Below are 12,505 nucleotides of genomic sequence, written 5' to 3'. Positions count from 1 at the left end.
TTAGTGTTTTCACTGTACCGGCCAACCGTTATCAATTCAATGGTTCATCAAACACGGTGCATTTCTTTGTCGAGACCAGCAGGTGGTGCTCTTGGCCCAAGGAAAAGTTACACTGTTGCTAGGCAACAATAGCGCCAAGCACAAGCCGCAGCAGACTGCACAGAGCCGACAGCCTGGAGGGAAGCGTTTGATTCCAGTCAGGACGACGCTGAGCGTTGGTCGTAGTCTGTGCACTTTGCACGAAGATGCGTTCAAACTATCGAGTTAAAATACAGAAAGGCCAAACTGCACTTTGACCTTTAACCTTTCCTGCAGAGCATATGTGTCCGTGGAACTTGTGTTAGAGCCGAGTAGGACATTTTTGATAGCCCGGCTCATCTACAGTCAGTGTTCTTCTGACCACGCTTCCATGAATTTGTTAAAGAATCAACTTCGGGCCCAACCTCCTGAAAAAGATCGTTTTCACTTTACACCACTTGAGGAACAACACACCGGCGACTGTATGTACAGACTCTGGATAACGTAGGAGAGGTTACGGTAGTAAGACAAAGTGTCTGAGATCTGATCGGGTAAAAAAATAAATTGAGATTCAACCACTGGTTTCTCAGGAAGTAGAAGAGTAAAAGTAAAAATCAACTTTCTTACTTAAAATAAAGATGAACTAAACAAAGAGGAGGAGACTGAACGACTTGGTGAAGACGTTTCTGCACACGTTGAAAACCCACACCATCGGAAAGAGCCACATGTAACTTGCACTACGTCACCTTCTGTACACTCCTCTGTATGGTTCAGTGTTTCCCATCACTTTTCGTGAGACTATGGTGGTGGACTATGGGCGCGCTTCACCCCCCGCGGATCCCGCAACGCCTCCTCTCTCACCCCCCGGTTCGTCTGGTGCAGCCCCGCGGCGATTTGTGGATGGTCTTCTACCCGTGGCATGGACGCACACTGGTCTCGCTCTCTCTCGCTCGCTGCTGCGCACTTCTGGAAAAAAATGTAGTCATCCTTGCGATGCCCCCTGACATTCTGCGCCCTAGGCGGCGGCCTGTGTCCGGCCCTGCCTGGCAGCTCCATGAACGAGTCTGTGTTGCCGTGGTTGTTGTTGTTGTTGTTGTTGTTGATGATGTGTCTGTTGCTGGGGCCGGCGGCATGACGTCTCAGTCGAGTCACAGTCTTTCACCAGCTCTGCCCAGACTGCGTGTGGTCCATCACCCAACGTTAAACTAGTCTTAAGCTTGTTTCAATTCACTTTGTGATGTTGTTAACGTTGTTACGTGAAACCCAGGCCGAATCCAATCCAAAACCTGGCCCAGTGGCCCAGTGGCCCTGGCCCTGCCAGCCGGGACGTCCCGTCACTCTGGGTCTTCCTTCTTGCCAGGACCGCCTCAGCTACAGCAGCAAGAATGTTCACACCCCAAAACCTTGAAGAGGTTTTTTCAAAGGGGCCCTTTGAATAAATGACCTCAATCCAACTGCATATCGGCACAAACACTGCCGCCTAATTTTAGACGCCAACAACACTGAATGTTTGTCAAAGGGTATCGGCTGCTGAGCAAACAAACGGCGCTTCCCCCGGTTGGACGAAGGGAAAAGGTCGAGCGTCGCCAGGCCTGCTCCCCCCTCGCAGGTACAATACCCTCTGTGCCGTCGTTACTTGATCAAAAGTGACTTAATTTCCATTTACTGTATATTAGTTTTTTCCAAAACGGCCCCTCAGACACACTGAGCTTTATGTGTTTGTGTCCCGGTTCCCTCCGGGGCAGCCCTGGAACCTTTTTTCTGTTTACGGTTCGGCCGTGATAACATTTTCCCCTCTGAGTCACAGGCGGCTCTGTGTGGCGGTGCCACCTTGCCCCTGCCCACTAACAGGACGCTCTCTGTCAGTCGGCCCGCGCCGCCAGCTCCCACACTAAAGGCCCTTTGAAATGCCAGTTTGTTTATTCTAGTGTGCGAAAATGTGCGGCGTGCGGCGTGAGACACCGCCGGCGCACCGGTGGGACCCAGGCAGCATCTCCGGCCTCTTGTCACTTTCAGCTAAATCCTGCTGTTTTCTTCAATTGTACTCGGTGCACAGTGATGATGGCACCGTATCTCCTAGTCTTGTGTTCTACTTTCTCTGCTTTGTCCTTATTGTGTCTGTATTTTAAGTCTGGGTGTGTTATGCAGGCTGACTCCAGCTGTTTTCCACCGTTTCATCTGCAGTGCTGTACTTAGTTCGCCTCCTTTTAAAGCCTTTAGGCACCGTTTAAAAAAACAAAAACAGACTCTATACATTGTTTTCTTAATGCCAAAGGTTCAAATAGTGAAATCCACCTACAGAATTTCACACGATTACGATTTCTGCCCTGATATCAGCAGTGGCGCCCCCAGAAATTTTTCACAGGTGAACGCTGATTTTGGAGTTTTGGATTTTCTTCATTTTTCTGTGTTTTGTTACGTTAGTTATTAAATGCTCCTTTTTCCCCTTACCTGAATTTGGGTCCTGCTCCTTCAAACCCCTGCATGTAATGTAAAATATATTTTACCTAATGTAAAATGTCAGATAAAAGCCGAATAGCTTCCATCTGCTTGCTTTAATAGTTCTTCGGCTCTTTTATATATGGAATACAATAATTCGGTGCACCTACAGCTGCTACAGCTCTGCAAAGACGACTAAAAGACTGAGCTGGGAGCGGCTCATCATTTCCAGGGGGATTGTCGTTATCAGGGTCGAACTTTCACGCCATTTGATCCATATTTAATACACAAAACATCGCCTCTCGCTCGCGCAATGTACCTCGGAATAAGGGCGAAGGCGGTGATCTAAAAAGCGCTCCAACGGAATCGCGAGCTGAGGCTGCTCAGCCAGAGCCGCAGTAAAAGTTATGAGTTCAGTCCACTTGTCACATACCTCGGCCTGCCCGTCAGCACCTGCCGCACACCTGCTCCTCACGCCAGACGCACAATGGCCCGAGTTATTGGCGTTATTGGTGGGCCGCCTCCGCGCGTTGCCCCGCTGTCATCACTCCTATTAGATGCTGAGGAGGAATGTGCGGGCCGCAGCTTCCCTCTGCCCCCCGCCGCCTGGTCGGCTGCCAGCGCCGGTCCTGACGGCCTTTTGTCTGCGGCTGCAGGACGGTGCCACACCTGCGGCCACCGCGTGCAGGCACCGGCCCGTGTTTTCATTAACTTTCCCTTGAAAGAGACTGCGGATCTGCCTCGTCCATCCCCGCTAATGAAAACCTGTCCGACCAGGTCCCCTGCTTAAGGAAGTGAGAGCTCGTGCTTTGGAGATCTCTTGTGAGGGATCGACCACAGTGAACTTTCCCCTCATATCGTATCTGTCACATTCCCAGTAGCATTATGGTCTAAACTACAAATGGCCAACGTCTGTCCCAGATAAAAGTCACATATTTTTTTGCTATGAACTATATTAGAATATTGCTTTTCTAAAGTCACGTCCATGTGTCCGTTTTGGGAACATTTTTTCCTTATCTGAACTCGGGGGTGTAAAGATGGAGGGTCTCCTGATGTGTACTGTGATATTGTGCTGCATAAAAAAAACTGAGTTGACCACTATGATAAAAATCAATAGCTCGCTGTTGCTTATTCGTGATTAGAATTCACTTGACCCGTATAGTACGAGGAGCCACGCTGAGAGGGGGGAAAGACTTCCAGAAGACAGTCTCACTATTATGAGAAGAAAGTTGAAATATTTTGAGACTTAAAGTAGTAATTTTGCAAGAATAAAGCCGTGATATGATGAGATTAACGTCGTCAATTTGGCATCCGTGTTGTTTCAGTGGAGAAGTGTCAGAAGAGCAGTGCCGTGCGTTGAAATGAGGAGAAATCTTCCGTATAGGTCAACGAGAAAAAGCGTTTAATAACAGTGATAACTTGACATTGTATTCTTCCTGTTGTCAGCGTGACACGACAGCAGAGGAAGCTGCTGTCAGGGCTCTCACGTTTCCTGGGTTGCTGTGTATTTCAGTAAAATAATATTGAATAAAATGACATTTTTTTCTAGTAAAATCACGACTTTATCTTCATAATATTACGACTCTATTCTCGTAAAATTAAGTCCCACTTTAATTTTTTTTCCCCTCAATGTGTCGTCGTAGTACGGTCCTAATGGAAACAACCGATGAAAGTTTAGAAGTGCTTAAGAAGAGTCATCATGTCAAAACATCAAGGAAAATACTGTCATGTGTAACAATTCTAACAAATATACAGCCAACAAGCCTCTGTTGTTGTGCGATGTATTTTGGGGCGGTTCATTGACAAGTGACAACAGACACAAACCGTGCAGAACTGGATGCGATTGTATCACCGTTAGTATTGGACTTTGTTTGGATGTAACTGCCAGATTCGCAGCCAGTCTGCCAACACTCGACGTGTCCGCAGTCAGACCAGGTGTTTTCTGATACGATGCCTCTGTTCTTCTATTCAAGAGTCCCAGTGATTCACTCCATCATTTCCCACGTGAGCTTTTTCCTAAAACATCTGCGCGCATCAGAGGGCCGGTTGTGCAGAGGCCTGCCGCCGGCCACGTGCGTCCAAAATGCACCGGAGCTCATGACATAATCTGCTCACGCTCATCTGTGAAAATGTAACACTCAGCTGTGCACCATGTGAAAGATGGAAGCCCTTCAGGGTAACAATGGGAGGAGGGATGACTGCAGCGCACCGGGACCTTTTATGGACACTAGTATGAAGAATGCGCGCGTACGCACACACACACACGCACACACACACACACACACACACACGCACACACACACACACACACACACACACGCACCTCTGCTACTGAACTTGGAGCGTCGGATGGAGACGGGATAAGATCTCGAAACGGCCGTCACATTTACACTTGAAGAAATAGCTGTTGGGTCAAGAAAAGGATCAGTGGCGTGATTCAAAAAAGGCGGAATCAGTCATGAAGTCAACCCTGGAACAGCATGTCGTGTAGCTCACCACATAGGTCGAGGTTACATAGATGATCTGATATCGCCGATTGTTCCATATCGCCGCTCTTCAGGGACCTTTGACGAACATCAAGAGTTGCAGTAGTTGTTAGTAAGGAATGATGTGTTGGTCAAGGGGGACAATTTGGAAAGGAGCATCTCCAAAAGAATTAGACCTCATGAATCGCGAGTTGCGTCGGGAAGTCCCCAGGTTGTTCGCGTCCTGTGCACGTCGTCAGTGAAGTGGTTGATTCCCGGCCAACATTTTTGAGTTGCACCGAAGGTGGCCGAATGTGTGCGGACACAGGCGCAGTCCGCCCAAAGCTCCTGTGTTTCTGTTTTTTTTGTTCCTGTTGTGTCTCCTCAGTTCTCTGTTGGTCGACTCAGGCGTTACTCGACCTCTTCCGGCACGCGCAGCACTCACTTCCTGTTTGTCCTCTGGATCGCTGCGGTAAGTGGGATTCCCTCGCTGTGCAGAAGAATTTGTCCTTTATTTTGAATGAAGCCTCTATGGTACCACGACATTTTGAAAATGTTTTTTTGTGAAGTGTTTCTTCTAGAAAACTGCTCATGTTTGTCAGAAAGGACTCGTCAGGCTGGTGGTCGGTGTCAGAAATCCAGATGAGAAAACAAACACGGGCCACGGCGCGATGAATCACCGACGACCTTTGACCTCCACGCATTTGGAAATGTTTGGCCGGCTTGGCAAACAATGGTTGGCACGTGGCCCAGGGCAGGAGGCTGCGAAACCTGGCAAAAAAAACAAAACAACACCAACCCCCCACCCCCAAAATCCCTGCGCCTGCCACTCCTCCTCCATCAGTGTCCGACGCAGCGTGGCCAGTACACACATCCTGCCTTTGTGGGCCAGGAATGCTAAGAATTCCAGACTCCTGCCCTCCTTCTCCCTCTGCTGCCCGACAAGGTGCTCCAGTGACATCTCAACCTGCGTTCACTCGAATGACCAGCAGAGGGCGACTCCACTGGTTGCAAAAAAATAATTCAGTTTCTGTCCATGAGAGAAGTATCGAACTTCTCACTTGATTTATAACGTCAGTCAACATTCCTAAAGAGTTCATGGTCTCAATCTCTTGTTTCAAGTCTTCTTCATTACACCATGATGTTCATTTAGTAAATTATGGTCCCATTAACAGTAGATAGATGATAAATCACAGTATGCACTGGGGGGCGTGGCTACCATGTGATTGACAGCTAACCCTTTCACTCATAGTGCTCACTACAAAAAAAAGAGCAAATTTTCTTGTATATGCATGGGTGTTGATGGTAAAATTGCACGAGTCACCACAGTGGACTCGTTGGACAGTGCGTCACCACCTACACTATAAGTGCAACACAAATTCGTCAAAACCAAGATGGCCGACGGATGATCAGAAATGCAGAGCAGCTCGGGGGAAATCTTGCCAATTCTCCTATAATAGGCTATATATATATATATATATATATATATATATATATATATATATTGAGTTCAACAGGGTAGGTGAGGAGGGGCTGAGGAGTCAAGGCGAAGGAGATGCATGGGGGAGAAAAGAGACAGGAGCATGGAATTTGTTAAAACGTTCAAATACATTAGCTCAACAACCTTAAAAAAAATATACTTACTGCATACAAAAATATGTTATGCATTGATTTGTTAAATTAATTTTTCTTCAGTTGAAGACTCAAGTGCATGCTGTCCATCCGAGTGGACATGCGGAACCTTCTTTTCATGCCTAAAGAAGAGGACAAACTAATTTGTGCATGACGGGTCCGGTACTGCCCAATGGGTGCAGGTCACAGGTGCAGTAGCTTGAGCTCTCAGTCAGGCCCACACCCAGCTCCTCCTCAGCTCCACCTCCTCCTCCAAATATGGTTACTTCTGCTTTCAAAAGAAAGAAAAAAAACGAGATGGCGAACTCCGCTGAGGTCAAGGAATAGTAGATAGGAAGGACGATCCCAGTCCACCCTTTGTGGCAGGATGGGCCATGTGACAGACACATGAAAGGACACTCAGATTCCCTGGTCTAATGAATCTTGGTTTCATCCATCCATCCATTTATTATCCATACCATTCATCCTTACACCATGGACAGGTTTCTACACACACACATTGTCATTTTCTCTCAGAATGTGTGCGCCTTGTGTTTTCATGGAGACCGAGGAGAGAGAGAGAGAGAGAGAGAGAGAGAGACGTTCAGCAGCCGTGTCAAATGCGACAAAGTACATTTCCCATGTTTGGTGATGGCGCGGGCCGACGCTTAATGTGAGGACTTTCCTGCTCTCCGGCAAAAACAAAACTTTTTTCACGCGACCCTGGGATGACAATGGGAATGCAGCGGTTTTTCCTACCGGCCCTGGGAACCTGAGGATCGGCCAGTGTTTCCTGGAATGCGGCCCGTTGGGACAGAGATGGAGGGAACACAGGATGTCCTGAGCACAGGGCCCAGCTGGTGGAGGAGCTGTTTACAGGGATTTTCTCCACATCACCACTTCCCCTGTTAAAAGATTCTGCCAATGTGGAGTGGGATTCCCCGCTCAGGTTTTCCATTCCACCTGTCCGTTGCTTTTCTTTTTACTTCACGGCCAGGCCTTTGTAAAACCCCTGGGTATGTGCAGCAAGGTTAGCCCCAAGATATTATTTGAATCACTGTTGGGTTCCCTGAATATACTGTGCACATACTCTTGCAAATATTTCGACACCCTGACATTCCTCCTTGGAATCACAAGTCCACGGCCGCACGGCGATCTGCCAGTGTTTGTCTGTCGATGTTTGACTCCAGTTTACCTGCCGCCTCCTCCTCCTCCTCCTTTCTCCCCAGCCGCCCCGAGCGGAGAGTCGCTGACGTCACCGAGGTGGGGTGGGGTGGGGGTGGGGGTGGGGGGCGGAGGCATGTGTGTCTATAAGTACAGGCCCCCGCACTGGCAGACCTCTCTGTGAGGCAGAGCCGAGCGGTGCTGACACCAGACAAATACTGCAGATGAGCAAACACGAGCAGCCTGCTTCACCTCTCGGCGCATGGACCCCTGCGGATACATATCCACCCTGGAGCAGACGAGCGGCGTCTTTCCTCTCACGGAGGCCGGACGGTCGACCTGAGCTGCGTCTCCCCTCTGCGCCTCTTTGTTCCTTTTGAAGATTTCATCCTGTTCCTCTTTTTGTGTCGTCTGCCGTGATCAGGATGCCTGCCGCCGTCACTTTGCGACGGATCCTCTCCACCCTGTTTGTGCTTGGCGGTGCTGCAGTCACGGTGAGTCACTGTGACCTTTGACCTGTGGCCGACTTGCTCTTAAAGTGTTCATGTCTGTTTTGTGAAGTTGGGGCATTGTTCTGTCATTGTGTCTATCGTTGGATGAGCCGTCCTCTCTTGTCTCGTGATGTTTACTCTTCTCAAATCTCACCCCCCCGACCCGACCTCTGACCTCGACCCAGGCCGCAGAGGGCGAGTGTCCGGCCGAATGCTCCTGTGCCCCGTGGCCTCCACTCTGCCCGCTGGGCGTCAGCTGGGCGCTGGACCGCTGCGGCTGCTGCAAAGTTTGCGCTCGGCAGTTCAACGAGGACTGTGGCTCCGCCGAACCCTGCGATCACATCAAGGGGCTACGCTGCCACCTCGGGGCGGGAGGAGACCCCGAGAGAGGACTGTGTCGAGGTGAGCTTGACAACCAGGCTGAGCAAGAGCACATAAACTTAACTAACCAAACCTAAATTACCGAGTTCATTAATATGACAAAATTGCATTCGATTAGTAAGTATTATAAGTTAGAATGTTGTGCACCTTGAGTAAATCCTACAATAGAGTAAGAAAAGCAGTGAAGTGGAATAGTTATTTAAAGTTGAAAAGTCGTGGAAAAGAGGTGAAAAGTAGACAATAAAGTCAAATTAAATACGAAGAGAAATGTATTTTTGCTTTTGCATATCAAGTGTAAAGTTGATTTGTCGAGAATAAACTTGAAATTTCAAGATTAAAGTTGGACACATCAACCTACTGATGGTAGCATGTACAGTATGACTGCCTCCACAAAATGCCCTGTGTAGATGAATTGGTGACGTTGTCCTTCAGAATAGTTTTTTAGTAACAAAGAGGATAAATAAATGATTTTTGAAATGCAAAATATCTCATTTCTTTGTTTACACCTGGCCCTAATACCCTTCCATAACAATCCTGCATGTAGTAGAAAATAAAAAAGTGAATATATGAAACACAGGTGAGAACTAGATTAACAGCTCCCAACACAAGAGGCTCCGTCTAATCTAAGTAGTCATCAAAAGATAATAGGGACACTGTCAAGTACAAGAAGAAAATCATTCGTTGGTTTAATGGCTCATCACACAAAAGTCAAATGGTCAATGGAAAAAACAATGTATCTATAGATAAATCACAAGGCAAATGACCAGTGTAAACAAGAATGTACATATTAGAGGACAACACATGATTTTACATATGATGATCAGTTTCCACTCGGCCTGTGTAGACACTCGTTTAAGCTCTGAAGGAGACACGATGTCAACGCTGAGACTGGAGTTTTTGGACATGTAGGCACAGAGGGTCTAATAATAGGAGCTATGTGAAGTTTGTCAATCTGGGAATTTGCACTATTCTTCTAATATGGAATGGAAATGAAAAAAATCTGGGCCATACCACTTTGAAATATGTTTCTTTTCCCCAGTTTGATCCTGCAGGCTTGCATGTGTGAGTCGGTTTGGTGTGTATACGCACAGTGTCTCCCTTCACAGCACTGTTTCCTGTTGTTGTGTGTGCACGTCGACAGCTGACGCCCAGGGTTTGCCCTGCGAGTTCAGCGGGCGGGTGTACCAGCACGGCGAGGACTTTCGGCCCGACTGCCGGCACCAGTGCACCTGCATGGACGGGGTGGTGGGCTGCATGCCCCTCTGCCCGCAGCACGTGCCCCTGCTCGCCCGCCGCTGCTCCAGGCCCCGGCTGGCCGGGCCCGAGGGCAGCTGCTGCGAGGAGTGGGTGTGCGATGACGACAACCACATCGGCGAGGGGCCGGACGCGCCGGCCCCCCGGCGAGACGGCCGGCACCCTCCCAACCACATCAGTGCCCTGCTGCAGGCCCGGCCTCCGCGCCCGGCTCTCAGCGGAGGGGCCGCGCTCAGAGGTAAACTGGTCTCAGGGAGGGATCTGTCTTCTGACGACAAGCCTCTTGGATGAGTGAGAGGTGAAACAGCTCCAGTCAAGTCCATCGGCCCTTCCATTCAACTCTTCTTGGCTTTGATTGCAGTGGTTTAACCTCAGGGGAGCACGAATGTGCTCAGTGCATTTAACTGCAAACTTCACATCAGATTTCTTTGCTACGAGTTCGATTTTTTTTATCTGGCATTAACACGCACAAACAAATCTTTATGATTCGACCCGTGGGGACCATCAATGTCCGGAGCTAATTGCAGGACAATGTGTCCGAACACGACCAACTGACTCACATTTATCTGTTCTTTGGTTCTCCTAGTACAGGGGCGAAAGTAGCATCACGGTAATCTCGTCAAGTAAAATTTCACCAAAGCTTATGAATGGATGGATGACAATTTTCTATTTCACAATTACAGTGGAACGCATGAATGTTGGATTCCTCTTTTGATCCGTCTCCGGCTCTCCCGCAGAGACGGCGTCCTTCCCTGTGCCCGAGGTTTTGCTCAGATCCGGCTGTTTCCCACAAACCACTGTGTGGACTGAGTGTTCCACCACGTGCGGGATGGGGGTTTCAAGCCGGGTGACCAACGACAACCCGGACTGTCGCCTGGTCAGAGAAACCAGACTGTGTCAGGTCCGACGGTGTGAGCTGCAGCCTCCTGTTGCCGACAAGGTACGCCGAGACACATGCCCACCGGGAAATCAGAGAATATTGTAGATACGGAGTATTAACAGCATCGAAGGGATATTACTTTACAAACTGATCTCTGTTTCTTTGAAAAGTCCAACACGGTGAGTGAACTGGCTTTGAGGTGAGTGCATTTGTCAGTTTCAGTCCTGATGAAAATCCCGTTTTCTGTCATCCAGAAGGGGAAGAAGTGTCAGCGGACCGTCCGCCCCCCGGAGCCGGTCGTGATCACCTTCGCCGGATGCTCGACGGCACAGCGGTACCGCCCTCGCACCTGCGGTTCTTGCGCCGATGGCCGCTGCTGCGCGCCCACCCTCTCCCGCACCGTGCGCCTTCGTTTCCGCTGCCCCGACGGAGAGGGCTTCTACAGAGACGTCATGTGGATACAGCGCTGCAGCTGCGGCGCGGGCTGCCGCGCGGGCGGCGGGCCCTCCGGCCCCTCAGTCAGTCTCCACAACGACGTCCACACCTTCGGACACTGAGGCTGACCCCCAAAGGCCCGGGCCCCTGGCCCCTGGCACGCAGGGGCCAACACTCTGCAGCTATCCCTCAATGAACTGGTTGGGGAACCCCCGGACCCCCTCCCAACCAGGCAACACACTTGCTTGCACTTTAAGCTTCCTGCCTCGATGACAGTTGGCCCACAGCAGAGGCGCGCAAGCTCTCCAGTACCAGGGCGGCACTGAGGAGCACACAGAGCATAACGCTGTGTTTTGACTTTTTAATCCTACGTTTTATTTATTTGTCACTTGTTTGTCTGGGTTTTTGAATTAGGGAGAAAGAAACTGAGATGAGATGAGACATATAGTGACTATAAGGTTCATATGGCCTGTCCTTTGTGTGAGTGCGTGCGCGCGCGTATGTTTTTGAAGAATTTGAAGAATTTTGCTACATTGTGCTACAAACAGTGTAACAGCATTTGCATTTGTGCATTCGTTGTAAATAGACTTCACTCTTAACTGTGGAGTGGTAAATTCTAGGACCACCTCATTTTTCGGGGTGTGATTTTACTTTGTGTGTGTGTGTGTGTGTGTGTGTGTGTGTGTGTGTGTGTGTGTGTGTGTGTGTGTGTGTGTGTGTGTGTGTGTGTGTGTGTGGGTGTGGGTGGGTGGGTGGGTGTATACATGCATTGCTTGATTTGACGAGAGGAAATGATGCCATACATTTAAGACATGGTATACTTGTTCATTGGACACTTTTGTCTGTCTGTATCCTGTAGATACATCTAATAAACAACGTCCACATTCTTTTGGCTCATGTTTGCAGCTGTACTTCAAATCCTCTGGTACCCAAGCCATGGCAAGCAAACTGTAAATACGAATTAGAGGAAAACAAAAGTCACCGGATTGTGCAAATTGGGCCGACATTTCAAAAAAGAAATACCTACAATCTCCTCAAAAAGTCTGAGCTTTCGTGACAAACTCTGATGGTTTGAATCGTTTCCGACTGCAAAAGCCAGCGTGCACCCAGGGGAGGAACCGACGAGCAGTGATTCATCTCTCTGAATTTCCATCCCGGTTGAGTTTTCTCCGCTATTGATGTTTATTTTTACTATTCATCTTCCCGCTAAAGCTGTACCAAAGTACAGTCCAAGCCGATGGGTAGGTCGTTACGTGCGCAAATATTTTGGTCTCAAACCGAACCATGAAGTACGTGTAAGTTCAAGTACTGACATTTTGTCCTGGTGGTGGCATCAGAGTAAAGGTCAGGTGCTCACCGATTTTATT

At 48.9% G+C, this 12,505-nt stretch overlaps 1 protein-coding gene across 1 annotated transcript; it reads left to right on the top strand.

Annotated features, from left to right (window-relative positions):
* The first annotated feature begins 7,860 nt into the window (after nucleotides 1–7,860).
* Nucleotides 7,861–12,025, top strand: ccn1l2 (cellular communication network factor 1, like 2). The gene is made up of 5 exons (XM_035640900.2): nucleotides 7,861–8,191; nucleotides 8,374–8,590; nucleotides 9,711–10,061; nucleotides 10,561–10,763; nucleotides 10,958–12,025. Exons 1-5 carry the CDS (start codon nucleotides 8,123–8,125, stop codon nucleotides 11,258–11,260), a joined length of 1,143 nt encoding a protein of 380 aa, XP_035496793.1. The 5' UTR covers nucleotides 7,861–8,122; the 3' UTR covers nucleotides 11,261–12,025.
* Nucleotides 12,026–12,505: the final 480 nt, after the last annotated feature.

The sequence above is a fragment of the Scophthalmus maximus genome, chromosome 3 (genome assembly GCF_022379125.1).
Source record: "Scophthalmus maximus strain ysfricsl-2021 chromosome 3, ASM2237912v1, whole genome shotgun sequence".
NCBI classification, from domain to species: Eukaryota; Metazoa; Chordata; class Actinopteri; order Pleuronectiformes; family Scophthalmidae; genus Scophthalmus; species Scophthalmus maximus.
This window is presented reverse-complemented; position numbering and strand designations above follow the sequence as displayed.